The sequence below is a fragment of the Hyalella azteca genome, unplaced genomic scaffold (genome assembly GCF_000764305.2).
Source record: "Hyalella azteca isolate HAZT.00-mixed unplaced genomic scaffold, Hazt_2.0.2 contig14215, whole genome shotgun sequence".
Classification (NCBI taxonomy): Eukaryota; Metazoa; Arthropoda; class Malacostraca; order Amphipoda; family Hyalellidae; genus Hyalella; species Hyalella azteca.
The window spans coordinates 78,559-93,821 of record NW_025944107.1 but is presented as its reverse complement, the minus strand read 5'-3'; the positions used below and the strand labels follow the sequence as shown (position 1 = coordinate 93,821).

Genomic DNA, 15,263 nt, shown 5'->3' with positions numbered 1-15,263 from the left:
ACTGAGTAGCCTGCTGACCGAGTGGCTGAGTAGCCTGCTGACCGAGTGGCTGAGTAGCCTGCTGACCGAGTGGCTGAGTAGCCTGCTGACCGAGTGGCTGAGTAGCCTGCGGACCTAGTGACTGAGTAGCCCAATAAAGAGCTCCTCTGCACCATGAAAAATCCCCATTACGCTATCGCAACCTAAACTGTAAACATTATATCATGGAATGATATTACCAAACTCTTAAATTAAGGTTCATTGAAGTTAATTTCATTCAAGTTTAATTTCATTTGACTATTACCAGACTTTTAGTTGACAAGGAGCCCTCAACTTCTACTTAGGGACGTCCTGGAATTTAACTAATGATGTTCTTAATCTGATGTTCTTCATAATTTTCTTTCGTCAGATAATTTAGATTGTTAATAGTTGGATATTTATTAATAAAGTTAGGACAATAGGGCTAATGTCTGTCCGAAAGTAATTTTCGGAATTATTCATCCTACAACTTAGTTATTCTAGTAGCTTTTTCTATTTAAGGTCAAATATACCAGCGAGCGAGGCTTGGTTTAGCAACTTAAAGCTGAATGCTGCGTTCATGGTCGACTTGCGCTGCCACTATTTTCTTGTGTGAACGCGCTTAGCCCAGCCGCATTGGTGACGTCATCGGGCTCAGGCGGGTGGGGTGGGGGTGGGGAGAGGGTGGGGTAGGGCTCTCTTTTGAGGGAGGGAGGAAAAAAGAGCAACGAGGAATAGATCGCTGGAGGAGGTAGGAGTGAGCTAGAAGGGAGCGGGGGGGGGGTTTCTTTTGCTCTTCCATTTCAGATGGAATTTCTTAATGGAATTTTTTGAAATGATGTCGTATTGTCTCTTTATTGGTAGTGGTACAAGAGAGTGAGGAGACACGACCGAGTCTCTTCATGCAGAGAACAATCGCATACAAATACACCTGGCTGAATTTTTCGCTGCTTTCATTTTTTCAAGTTCAAGTTTGTTAAGTTCTCAAATTCGGTCTGCATGAGAAATTTGTTTGCAATTGCAAACGAAATTCTGTATTCTAATTTTTTCCACATAGCATCTACACGATTTTATTACAATAAGTTCTATGCTAAAGGCTTAGCTGATAATTTTACTTCAAATTTTTTATGTAGTCATCGCGTTAGATGAATCAATTTATGATGGGACATTTACATAAACAAAAAAAAGGGATATTTCTAAGTAATTTTCTGTAGATACTTAAGCATCAGTAATAATTACCGTAGGATTTTCCATAGTCACTTAAATTTCAGTAGTAATTGCCGTAGAGTTTCATTAGGATTTTCGATAGCTACTTAAATTTCAGTCGTAATTACTGTATAGCATTGTTAAAATTTTTCATGAATACTTAAATTACAGTAGTTTTACCGTATAGTTTTGTTAGGATTTCCATAGATATCTAAATGTCAGTAGTAATTACCGTAGAGTTTGGTTAGGATTTCCATAGATATCTAAATGTCAGTAGTAATTACCGTAGAGTTTGGTTAGGATTTCCATAGATATCTAAATGTCAGTAGTAATTACCGTAGAGTTTGGTTAGGATTTCCCATTGGTACTTAAACTTCATTATTAATTACCATAGAATTTTGCTATTATACTCCACAGATAGGTACTTAACACGTTGACTACGATTGATTCATCTTGTACTATTATTTCATTTTTTGTACTTTTTTTAAGCAGGGTTGCCAGACGGTCATTTTTTTCCGGACAAATTCCGTGATTTAGTTCTTTTCAAATGCGTTGGCCGGCTAAAATTTATGATAGGGGTACTTCCTAATTAAATTTTGAATACTGCAAAAAGAAAATAAATGGAATTTTTATAGCGGAACCTACAAATAAACTAGTATACATTGAATTATCGGCCTTTTTTTGGCATTTTTTATACTCGGATTTGGCCGATTTTTGGCAACCTGAATTAAGTACCACTACCTCCTGGAGAAATACATTTCGTGGTACGCATATGTACCAATACGTAGTCAACGAGTTAAATTTCAGTAGTAATTACCATAGAGTTTTATTGGGATTTTCCGTAGGTACTTAAATTAACTAAATATACTTGAATTTCAATAGTAACTACAGGAGGATTTTGAAGAAAATACTTACATGCTGGGATTAAATGACGAATACATTCCTACTATATTGTTGCCGATAATTATTATTGAAATTAAATTGAACAATGCAAGTCGTAAAATATATTGTGCCAGCTCTTTCTTTAAGCTGATTGATCATTTAATGATTAAATAATAATTATATCTGCCCCTGAAATTGAGACTAGGCTTCTCTGTTCTCGACAGGCGCTGTCACTGCGAGCGACATTAACCCTCGGAGAAATACTCTAGAAATTTTCAATAATTTTGTTGTTCATAAGAATAATAAAATTTTACTTGTTTCAAACAGAAACTTATAACGTTATTCAGTATATTCTTCATATTATATGATTATCAATAATTTTGTGGTACATAAAATAATAAAATTTGACTCGTTTCGAACAGATACTTATAACGTTATTCAGTATATTCTTTTTATTATATGATTAGTTTCCGTAAATCTTGTGTCTACCAAAAACTTGGAATAAACGAAACTCAGCTGAAAACAGTAATAATATATATAAAGACGTATATATACTATCTTTGGTGAGAACAAATATGAGGCACAGTTTTGAATTTAGTTGGTATCTTTGTTTTGCGTTCATGTTATCATCTGATATGATTATTACCTTCTATCTATAATTTCTATATTCTATAATTATAAATAATTATATAATTACCTTCTATCTATAATTTTATACTAATGATAAAATGAGAATAATTATATTGTAATAATTATATAATAATTATATTGTGACTCATGATGAAAAATAAATTACGAAATGATAGGAATTCAATATAATTATTTTCCATAAAATTTCCTTTTTTTATATATCAACCTAAATAAATCATGTTGAATTTAGTTTTATTAGGTATAAATTTTTATTACCAAACAAGCTTTTATACAATATTTTTAGAAAGCTTTTAATTCGAAACTGTTAACTTTGTAAATTTTCTTTTATTTATGAGAGTTTTTTTTTAATTATAGATATTAAATTTTTTAATATTATCCAATTATTACATTTGTTTATTTTATGTTGATATAATTCGTTGCAGTCATTAAAATCATTTCGAAAATCACTAATCAGACCTTTATTTTCTAAATTTTAATTACCAGTCATGCTTCGTTGCTCTAACGAACATAAATTCATTTGCCTTAGCCGACACATGTTTTTGTAATCACCTTTGATCACCGTCTATCACGGACGTAACTTTCGTTTTGAAGTGTGGTAAAATTTTCTTACTATATTGTGATTTTTTCTCACTGCGTCGTTATATTTCTTCTCTATGTCGTAACATTTTCTCGCTATCTCGTCACTTTTTCTCGCTATGTCGTAACTTTGTCTCGCTATGTCGTGATTTTTTCTCGCTATGTCGTCACTTTTTCTCGCTAACTCGTCACTTTTTCTCGCTATCTCGTCACTTTTTCTCGCTATGTCGTGTTTTTTTCTCGCTATGTCGTCACCTTTTCTCGCTATATTGTGATTTAACTCACTTTCTGAGAGGGTCGTTTCTGTTGATAGCTCCCGCCAAGTGGCACCTGTTGAATGGATCCAGAATTCCATTTCGAAGCTCACAATGGGAAGAAAATCCAACAATTTTAACGATGACAATAAAAAACAATTGGATATTAAGTTGAATTTTGCTAATCTGTAATTTTATTAATTTAAATTATTTACCTAAGAATAAGATATTTCAAGATTGAAGAAGATATGAACTCATTTCTTTAAATTTAGCCACGAGCGGAAAATATGGGTCGTTGGTAACATATACTATTATGATCCTCCAATCAGTATTGAACTGATTAATAAATATTTAATGCACAAATTTACGTTCACGAAAAAATGATTTGAATATTCAGAAAACTAACTAACGGAGCGTTTTTTTATGCGAAAATAAACACACTTTTTTAAAATAACATTTCAAAGTTTTACGTTTCCGCTATTAAAAAAAACTAGTTCACCTAAGAAACTAATTAGTTTCCATGGATCTCCATTAAATTGTAACGGAAACAAAACATTAATTTTAATACATAATCACATTGTTAATGCAGCAAATGAAATTAATAATATACATTTAGGAATTTAATTCTTTACATTTCATCTATTTCAATTGTAATGTGAATGAATAATTTTGTCCATCAAGCGTATCCTAAATAACGAAATTCATGAGACAAATTAAAAATTTGAAATGACAATACTTTGGAAATATCTTACAATCAAAATTAACTGTTAGATTGAAGTTATTTACTAATAAAAATCATGCATATTCTCATCGGCGAATATAAAGTAACTCAAGAATTTTTGGAACTGTTAGCAAACTATCCGGGCTGCCATAACTTTTTAAATATGGTGAACTTTTTAGGAATTTCAACGGAATTCATGACATTCACGAAGAATCCAATTATGCTCAGGTATAGCAAATTCCCATTACAATAGTTATGTTGATATACGATATAAGATTTTGCATTTGTGAGGAGGTCAAATAAATTTGTTTAAAGTAAAGGTAAAAGTGTGGTGTCTCATAACTTTTCCACGAATTTTAAATGCAGTTTTTTATAATACCTTTGAAACTAAGGAGAATTAATATGAAATTATACATACAAAATATTTCACTGAAATTGCCTACTGATAATGATATTTTTCCGTAAAAATAGTGTGAGGTAACATACACGGGCAGCTTGAATCTCCCTATTCAAATTCTGCTGATTTTGGTATCTTATTTTGGTATGGTATTTAGGGAGAATAATTCAGCTCTTAAATACCCGACGATTTACATGATTAAAAACAAAGGTAAGCCAGGAATTCTCAAAAGAATTTAAGGAATGTAATGAACATCGCAATTGACGAGCTCGCCTTTGCTAGACAAACAATGGAGGCCTTGTGAAGAAATTTTCGTTCTGCAAGTGAAAGTGCTATATCGAGTTTTATTCCTGAATCAAATTCAAGTTCATTGGCTTCAGGCATCGTTCAGTTAGTCAAATATAATTCATATTTTTTCAATTAGCTAGAGAAGCTTGAAGAGGTGCCGAACCGTATAGTCATCTATTTTGGATCTACGAATCTTATTTCTACTCAAGAAAATACATTTTCCGATTAATATGGAATAATATGCAATGGAAAAGCCGGAAATTTTCAAGTACGCTTTCTGCTTAGAAGAATTAATGTAATCACCGACCCGCTGAAAATTTCTAAATGAATGCTCATTAAAAGCGCGAAAAAATCTTCATCTTGATTAAATTTTCAAAGAAAGACAATTTTCATCTCCTCATGCAAAGGTTGTCATTCTTTTCATTCTTAGGTGGAGATTTGATACATTTTACTGATTTAATACATCTAAATTACACATGAAATTATACTATTTCGCCTAATCCTGGCAGATGAATTTAATTAAGATCATACAGAAGGTCAGTTCTCCAGGAAGTTCAGGTTATATATCAAAAAGGATGAAGCCTTGTTCTCTTTTTCGCTTTGTTCTCGGCGTGAAGTCATCTCAGCAAATTGCATGCCTGTCTAGAGCCGCGAGATTTGTGGCATGTGGCGTTTGCTGAGAAGATGTGTTGGTGTTGCGCGAGATGTTTTAGGCTCAGTTGTGGCGTTGCGTATGATTGACGTCTCGTGTGGCGCAAGTTGCGCAGGTGTTGCGCGAGGTTTTTTAGGCTCAGTTGTGGCGTTGCGTATAATTTGAGATCCGTGTGGCGGCTTGTGCGTCAGTCGAGTGATATCTTGACGTTGATTGTTTGTGCAAATTCTATAGCATAGGTTAAAATTCAAATCATACTCCTGCTGAATGGCACTTGTATAAATTTATATACGATGGTGGTTGTAACACTTTAGTTTGATACAGGAGTTGGACAAAATAAGGGAAATAAATGACATTTTGATATCGTAATTTTTGAACATGTTATAAACAATCGAAACAAGATATAATTTTATGTTTTATTGTTTATTGTTGCTGCTAATTGCCATTTTATCCCTGCACATGTATTCTAATGATTTTTGTCTATAGCCTCACATAAAATCGATAAATGATTTCTATAAAGTAATATAAAACCTATCTGACTTTTTATGAGGCCAAATTGTCGATGCCCTTATGACAGGTGCTAGTGTGACAGAAACATTCCGAATGCTTGACATTTCTGGAGGTACTGTCTCAAAAGTAATGAATGCTTTTCAAAGAGAAAGAAAAACGTCCTTTGCAAAGCACAGGTCTGACCGAAAGACGAAGTTATCTGAGAGAGACCGTCGGTGTCTAAATCGAATTGTAAGGGACAATCAATAGACCACGGCTGTTAAAATTACGGCAGACCGCAATGGACACATACAGAACCCAGTTTCCATAAAGACTTTACGCCGAGAGCTGCAAAGATCTGGATTCTATGGAATAGCGGCAATTAGGAAACCTCTGGTTTCTAATACAAATGCTTCAAATGCGTTTATAGTTGTGTAAAAAACACCCAGAATTAGTCCCTCGAGCAATGGAAATTTTTATTTTCTCCGACGAATCTTTGTTTACCACATTTCCAACCTCTGGCAGATTTAACGTTTGGAGACAGTAAAACATGACAGAGGATCTGTGATGATCTGGGGTGCTATTTTTGAGAATACGGATGACCAATAATTTTTCTTCACAGAAGAATCAACAGCCGTGACTATTTAGGAATTTTGGAAGACCAAATTCATCAAATGGTTCAAGCACTGTTTCTGGAGGTGAAAGCCATCTTCCAAAATGATGACTCCCTGATCCATACAGCTGGAATTGCTAAAAAATGGCACGAGGAACATTTTAATGAAGTTGAGCATCTCATTTCGCCTCCACAATCACCAGACATGAATTTTATCAGGCGTTTATGGTCGATTTTAGAGTTGCCGCCATCGTCTTTAAAAGAGATGGATGTCGTTTTAACAGATAAATATTTTAAAATTCTTTTGAAACAATTCACAATTTGTATGAATCAATGCCTCGGAGAATTGAGGCTGTAGTTTACGCAAAAAAGAGGACATACGCCAAAATGAAATATATTTTGTGAATTTCTCAGGTGTTTCCCTTATTATGTCTAACCCAATACAGTATATTATGCCATTATTCATTAATAATTACAACAACTTGTTCCGAATGTTTCGATATGTTGATTTTTATTTAACATTATAAGAAGAACAAAAAAAAACAAGCGAAACGCAGCAAGTAATTGCTTGTCTTTACGCAGCAAGTAATCGCTTGTCTTAATGCAGAAAGTAATCAAAAACTCCTAAAAGATTTGTTATATTTTATGACATTTTTCAGACAATTACCTTGAAAGTTGGATAAATTTATATTTATGGTTCATTCTGATTCCGGTTTCCCGGAACTTTTTATAACCAAACATTTTGCTACCCGGTCCCATTTTCTATCAAATTAATTAAATTATTTGTGTTTTTGTTTTCAGAGGAATTGACAACAACTTGACCACTGGACCTCCAGGACAACAGAGTCGGCAATGTGGCATCTGTCACAATCAGGAGGTGAGCGAAAACAAGCGGAATGAAAACAGTGAAGTAATTCGAGCAAAAGAAGTAACTGTCAGTAATTCGAGCAATAATTCATCTTTTTATTGATGAATCATTGAATTCAGAATAAATTTCAGTGTAACTGTTGTTGGCTGCTGGCCTGTTGTTGATAACATTGTTTATTATATAATTTTTTAATTTCGCAACATGATTATTTGATAATCTACGTAACTATTATTATAACTTTGATTCTTAAACACAAAGACTACTTATTTCATGACAAAAAATTCAATTGAATAACTAATTTTGGGTGTACAATTTTTTTACGTTGCATTCAATTCATGAAAATCAACGTACTTAATTTTTAACCGTCATATGTTGAGTCGAATTTAGAACATCCTGAATGAAGGATTAGATCAGCACAAAATGTTTGATGGTTTTAACTTTATACATCGGTCCTACATGTTATGTTTATACTTTGATTGAACGCCTTTATTTTTTATATATAAATATAGATTTGAGTTAAGCGCATGGGGAAGAGAGCGCTTTCCCGCACAATTTTAAAAGGATTTATTAAGAATATCAGGGTTTTCAGCTATAAGTATTTTCCTCAGTATTAATATGTTTAATTAAGAATACAAATTTTTCCTATAATAGTTAGATATAATTTTGTTCACGGCAGGCGGTGTTGGGACAGCCCTGCGTAGACTGCCACGTCCCGGCATGTAGAGGCTGCTCAGAGGTTATGCCTTCTCTTGATGGCAAGGTAATCTTAACAAATCTTGTGTTCAAAAATTGGGATTAACATGGAGAAAAAATTCAAAATGATTATTAAATTATTGTAGTTCATTGTGAGCAAAATTTTTAGCATATGCGCTGAAGTAGATCCCACTGCTGAATAACTTCAATATTTAAAGTGAAAATTTACAAATATTTGAAACATAAATCTATGTATATGTTCTAGATCAACGTCACTATGAAGCAGAACCTTAGTTTGAATATCTTTGTTAAGTATCAGTTCAGCATAAGTTCAAATATGAGATTAATTTCAGCTATTAATGTAAATTTCGGTATGAAGTTCAAAATGAATGTCAAGTCCGAGATGAAGTTCTGTATGAATGTAAAACTTCTGATAAAGTTCAATATGAATGTAAAATCTTCGTTGAGTTTTGGCATGAATGTTAAGTTTAAGGTTAAGTTCAATATGGATGAAAAATGTTAGTTGAAATTCGGCATGTATGTGAAGTCTGAGAAGAAGTTCAACGTGTAGGTTAAGCCAGAGTTGAAGTTCAGTGTTAATGTCAAGTTTGTGATCAAGTTCAATATAAATGTAAAGTTTGGTTTAAGTTCGGTTTGAATTTGAAGTCTGAGGAGCAGTTCAACAAGCAGGTCAAAAGCTGAAGTTCAGGGTGAATGTCAAGTTCTAATGAAGTTCCGTATGAATCTCAAGGCCAATACCAAATTAGGAATGTATGTTGACACTGAGGGATTATTTTTATTAAATTTTTAATAATGAAAGATATGAGAAGCTCCTACTGAATAATATTTCCGCCAACACACTATTTTTCTAAAAGTTAGTCTACGGAAATAACTCCGAATATTCAATTTACTTACCTCAATGAGTCTACGGAAGAATTTCTTAGCATTTCATTGTTTGAGCTCTCTTGAGGTTCTATTGAGCGTTCAAATAATTTTTTAACCTGTCATATGCTTAACTCCCTACCAAGCAATCAATTCATGTGATTAAATCTTGGTCATTCAAGTTATCTATAGGTAATAATTCTGACAGTACGGGTAAATAGTTATTCATTTACCTTAGGGTAAACTACGCATCCACAGTTTCAAAAATATAGCGGGCATGTTATTTTGTTACAAGTTAATTCATACTAAGTTGAAGAAAACATGATTATCATGAAAATAACTCCTCTATATTGCTATACTAATCACAGCGAACACCGATAACATTACCTATGAGATTATATCGTATCATAATTGTTCAACTCGAGTTTTGATTTTAAGATATATATTTCATGAAAAAATTGGCATTTCTTGTATTGCAAGGATATATTATTTAATAAACTCAAATTTTATCGAAGTAATATGAACCAGTTCCTTCTTTCCTTTCGACAGCGGCAGGAGCTCGTATGCTTGAACTGTTCCAAACGAAGAAAACTCGATAAAGCGAAAGGGATGCCTGTAAGTACAGTCTTATTCTACTACATTCTCTTTGTGGTTGCTTTCTGTACAGTTTTATTGCATCTTGTTGCCAACGCCCTGAGTGTAGATGCCTGACCAGTGAAACAGTATCACCAAGATCATTATTAGCTCTCTTCAGCTTTCAAGTGTACTATATTGTTGTATCACTTGCAGTGATAATGAAAATTACTTGATTACTTAAGCAAATAAATTATCATGCATGAAAAGCACCGCTCAAAAATCCATCTTGGTCAAATTTGTGGACCCAAAACTTATAAACAGCAACTAAATCATATATTCTATTGATTATGGGTGAAAATAAAACCTCCGATCAACTCTATGGAAAATAGAACGAAATAGAAAATAGAAATAGAATTCCGATCATAGATCAACTCTATGAAAAGATCGGAAAAACCATATTAAAAGTTGCTTTAAAGTTTGTTATAATAACGTCTGGTGATGACTTGGTGCTATTAGTTTGCTGCTGATACCTACATCATGGTTTGTGAACCATCAAACGTTTAAAAAATATTACTAAGGAACACTTTTTCCGCGTATAATTGAATTTCTTTCTTACCGATAATGTGTTCATTTTTCGAGTCATAATGATTTAGTCCGATAATCAAATTGAATTTGAAGATTTTTCTCGTAGTCAGGAGAATATACAAAAAAGTATCATATAAATATTTACGAAAAGAAATTTTGATAGATTTTTCTTCACTGAAAGACATCAAAACAAATAGCTTAGTTTCATTATTTTAATAATTATCGCATCGACTTTAATTTCCAAGGAAAATATATAGCTACTACATTGTCTGTGTAAATAAAATCACCTTTTGCATGTACTAGAATTTCTTGCTTTGATGCATGATATTAGAAGGTTAATAAGAAAGAAGCATTCGTTACCTTAAGGATTGGAGCTTCATATAAAAATTTTTTGACATAGAATTTCAGTTCATCTATACAATAGAACGACCAAATAACCACAGTAGATATGGTTTCACAAAAAAAGTTTCATAATGCATTGGTCCATTCATTCCTAGTCGACTTAATTAGAGCCAGCACCGTATTTTCTATGATTTGTGTAAATTGTAAACGATTCGATTGTGAAAACGAATGTGGCGTCTTTTCCGGGACCGTTCTTCTTAATTTTAGGACTTGGGCTCTGAAGGATGACCATGCCAATCCATTTTTCACTCAGGCAAGTCCTTGCGTCTCAACTACGGTACGACCACAGCATCATCATCCAAACTCTGCAATCAATAACAGCCCTGTTGGTGTTGTTGGCGGTGGAGGAACACCCCGTCCTAGCCCTGGGGGTAGTGGAGGAACACCCCGTCCTAGCCCTGGGGGTGGTGGAGGTGGAGGAACACCCCGTCCTAGCCCTGGGGCCGGTGGAGGAACACCCCGTCCTTTCAGTCCGTTGACACAGCAGAGTTTGTATAGCCCCAGCAAAAGTGGATCGTCTCCTCAGTTCAACGAAGTCCCCAAGTCGTCGGAGGCTGAAGTGCCTCCTCGGCCCAACACCATCGCCGTCAGTCGGAGCAACGTTCTCTCTCCGCTCTCAACACCGCGCAGCGCTCGAAGAGCTTCCATACAAACCGCCCAGCCGGCAACACCTGTGCCTAAAGATGGCAATCATCCAAATATTGATCCTAGGGCACGTGATGTCATCTCTGGACCGAGAGATGCCAAGGCAAGGGTAGGATCTTATCGGGTGCGATAAGCGTCTAAATATTCTCCGTATTGAACTTACGGGGGATGTGGAGTGGTTATGTTGGGAATTTTAATTTCAGGTATGTAATTAGCGAGCTTATGACTTGAAAATCAAAGTCCCTGTGACCAGAATATATGTATAAAGTACGTCAGTATAGTGGACTTTTCCGGAGAGATTACAGTGGTTCTTTGTGGGATATCTGATGAATACACGTCAGTAGTGGGCTCGTTACAGTAAAAATAGAGTAATAATGTGTTGAATGCTCTACGAAAATTAATTCAGTAGTGGAACTATTAAATGACAGGCAAAGTGGCCGGATCCTAAATATTGATAAAGTATGTCTGGAGTGGAATTATTACAAGGCAGTCTTTTAGTGGTCTTTTAAAAAATTTTGATGAGAAGTATTTTATTAGGTGGTTTGTTAGAAGTTAGGTATAATGGTAATGTCGAAATGTTTGTAAAAAACGTTATTTGGGAACTAGTAAGCAGAGAAAATGTAATGGTTATGTCTAAAATACTATGGGTATTTAAAAATTTGTTTTAGAAATACTAAAAAACACTTCTCTTCGCAACGTGCAAATCAACATGTTTTGAACAAAACCTCAAATCTAATTTCATAATATGTCATCTGCTACTTCACTTACTCACAAAAGTTCCATCATTGAATTTGGTCACAAAGGATAATTGTCAATGGGATTTATTTCGTTGAAAATATTACAGAACGAGACTTGTATTCTCGACCCATTCTAAAGGCTTTTTTTGCCGCCTTTGCATGATGAACCACCGCCTTGTTTTAGCGTGAAATCTACAAATTTTTGGAGTGAATAGAGTGTCACCTTAGCTGTTTATGATTTATTTTTATTTTGAATGAAACAGTGTGCGTTGCCCTTCATTGCTTGCTTAGAGTTCTGAACAAACAAAGCTTGCTTTGTCAGAAATACTGGAATAATTTAAACGTTTTTCCGTGTTACTGACCCTAGCTAGGCTTAAATTTGTTACTTCACTATGAAACTAGAGCAATTTGATGCGTGCATTTTAGCTTAGTTGTATTAGAATTACATGGCACTGTTATGCATGCTGGCAAAATTTGATAAATATATTAAATGGTGAGTGCGAGGTTGTCAAATGCGAGCAGCAGGTGGTCAAATGCTGAGTGTGAGGCCGTAAAAGTGCGAGCAGCAGGTGGTCAAATGCTGAGTGCGAGGTCTGATGCGAGCAGCATGTGGTCAAATGCTGAGTGCGAGGTCTGATGCGAGCAGCATGTGGTCAAATGCTGAGTGCGAGGTTGTCAAAATGCGAGCAGCAGGAGGTCAAATGCTGAGTGCGAGGTTGTCAAAATGCGAGCAGCAGGTGGTCAAATGCTGAGTGCGAGGTTGTCAAAATGCGAGCAGCAGGTGGTCAAATGCTGAGTGTGAGGTCGTCGGACGCGAGCAGCAGGTGGTCAGATATACATTTTTTATCACAAATTTAAAGCGCCGGTCTATTTTCTAAAGTTTTATTAGTCAATTTTAGACTTCGAAGCCATCAATGGTCATTGATGGTAAATCAATTAATCTACTTTCTAATAAATTTGCCATTATAAATTAATTCACGAAATAACGCTTTGCAAATTGATAAATAACTCATAATTATGATGATTTAATCTGAATAATTTCGCAAAAAAGATATTGATAATTCAAGAATTAATTTTTAAACTCAAGATTTCAGACAACTTGAATGATCTGTTTTGAAAAAGCCATGTTTATATTATCGCAATGCACTTTATACTTTATCTATCGCAACAATAACAAATCCACTTGAATCCTACCCGCTTCCTTCCTAGGCATCATTTAATCGTGTTATTAGCAAATATTCCACATCTATGATAACTCTGACATCTATTAACATATTACATTTTAAATCCAAAATTTCATACTAAATTTCGTCGGTTTTCCTCACAGGGAATGATGGGACAAGAAATCAATTCGCACAACCGGCAAGAAGGGATAGTCGGAAACCAACATGGAGGGCCAATAGACCGTGAGTACGACGACCATGACAGCATGTACCATGAAGAGGATTCTGCTTCACTTCACTCCGATCACGGTACCACTTATGAACAGCATGATCAGCATGACCTCCAATTTCATCATGATGACCATAACCAGCAACAGATGACTTATCAACAACAAACACGATCTCCTAACCAGAAACAACTCAGTCAGCCATACATACATCAACAAAAACAGCAATCTCCACATCAACAGCAAAGCCATGCTCAACAGACACAAAAACAACAGCATACAGGCCGGTCTAAACAGCAACAGCAGAATTCCCAGCAACGACAACCGAAATTTCCACAACAGCAACAACAAATGCACTCACCGTCTCAACCTCAACACCGACCACATCAAGATTCTCAAATTCGCGGACAGTCACCCCGCCAACAGCCAAAGCAACATCCACAGCAACACGCACATGCTCCTCAACATCAACCATCAGCTCATCCACAAACCCCACACCATAGACAACATCCACAGCAACACACACAGGCTCATCAACATCAACCGCCGGCTCATCCACAAGCCCAAAACCTTAGACAACATCCACAGCAACAAAAAGCAAGTCAACATCAAGTTCAGGCTCGTCAAAGACAACAAAGGTTATATCAAAGTCAACAACAATCCCAAATTCCGCCCTGTCAACCACATCACCAAAATCAGCCACAACAAAACCAACCTCAATCTCAACAGCAGATAAAAAAGCAAGGGAAGCAACACAAGCAGCGGATGCAACAGCAGCAGCAGCAGCAACAACAGCAGTCTGCAGTTCAGCAATCTGGTCGAAGAAACAAATCTTCTGTATTAGCCCCTGATGAGAACACCACACCCCCTGCTGGAGGGCACAGCTCCCCACAGCCTTCTTTTTTCAAGACAGTTTTCGGGGACGACAGCACCTCGTTACTGGAGGCTCCCACGACAACCGTTTGTCCGTTTTCTCCAAACCGTCCGCCTCTTAGCAGCCTTTTTCCAGTCACCTCCGACGACAATAAAAACCGCATGAATGAAGAAGACCACGAGGAGAAGGAAGAAGAGCCACCAAAACGAAAGAGGAGCCAGAGCCCTTCGAAAATCAACGCCATTGTTTCGGAGAACAAAGAGATTTTAGCGTCCATTTCAAAGGCGACAAAAAAGATCGACATCGAGCTAGAACTTTCTCGTGTAATCGAAAAGGTTGACGAGAAAATGAGAAAAAATAAAGACAAGAAAAGTCCCGAAGAAGACCTAAATATTTTCGAAGTAACAGAAAGCGACGTTTCAAAATATTTATCTTTTCTAGGTCCGCAGGAGGAGAAGAACACGCCTAAAGACATTCTTGCCGAGCTCAATGAAAAAACGAAAGTCGAGTACACAAAACCCGAGCCACGAAAGTCAATATATAAAGAAAACACATCACTTGTAACAAAATCCGTTACATCCGAAGTCAAAACATACTCATACGCTCGTCCGAAAGTTCTAGACCCTGACGATTGGTGTGCGACTAAAGCATCGATAAAACGAGACCTCGAGGACTGTTCTCGGGCGTCACAGAAGGCGGAACAGGTAGAGGAAGAGGAGGAGGAAATAGAGATATCAGCCGAACTGATACCAGGGAGTGGTACATATTACGAACATTCACCGGGCGAGGTATACACCATACACGAAGACGCCAACGAAGCGAGTTCGCCAACCACAGCTGACGGTGTTTCGAAGCCACGACGAAGAGGTGAGGGAGCAGGCTGGC

The 15,263-nt window shown here is 35.8% G+C and overlaps 1 protein-coding gene across 1 annotated transcript in view; it reads left to right on the top strand.

Annotated features, from left to right (window-relative positions):
- The window catches only part of LOC108668785 (neurogenic protein mastermind), a 74,920-nt gene that overhangs the window by 26,527 nt on the left and 33,130 nt on the right, over positions 1 to 15,263 (top strand). The window contains exons 5-8 of the mRNA XM_047883989.1: positions 7,528 to 7,603; positions 8,271 to 8,354; positions 9,719 to 9,784; positions 13,442 to 13,520. Coding sequence (XP_047739945.1) covers positions 7,528 to 7,603; positions 8,271 to 8,354; positions 9,719 to 9,784; positions 13,442 to 13,520 — 305 coding nt within the window. The remainder of the gene's footprint in view (positions 1 to 7,527; positions 7,604 to 8,270; positions 8,355 to 9,718; positions 9,785 to 13,441; positions 13,521 to 15,263) is intronic.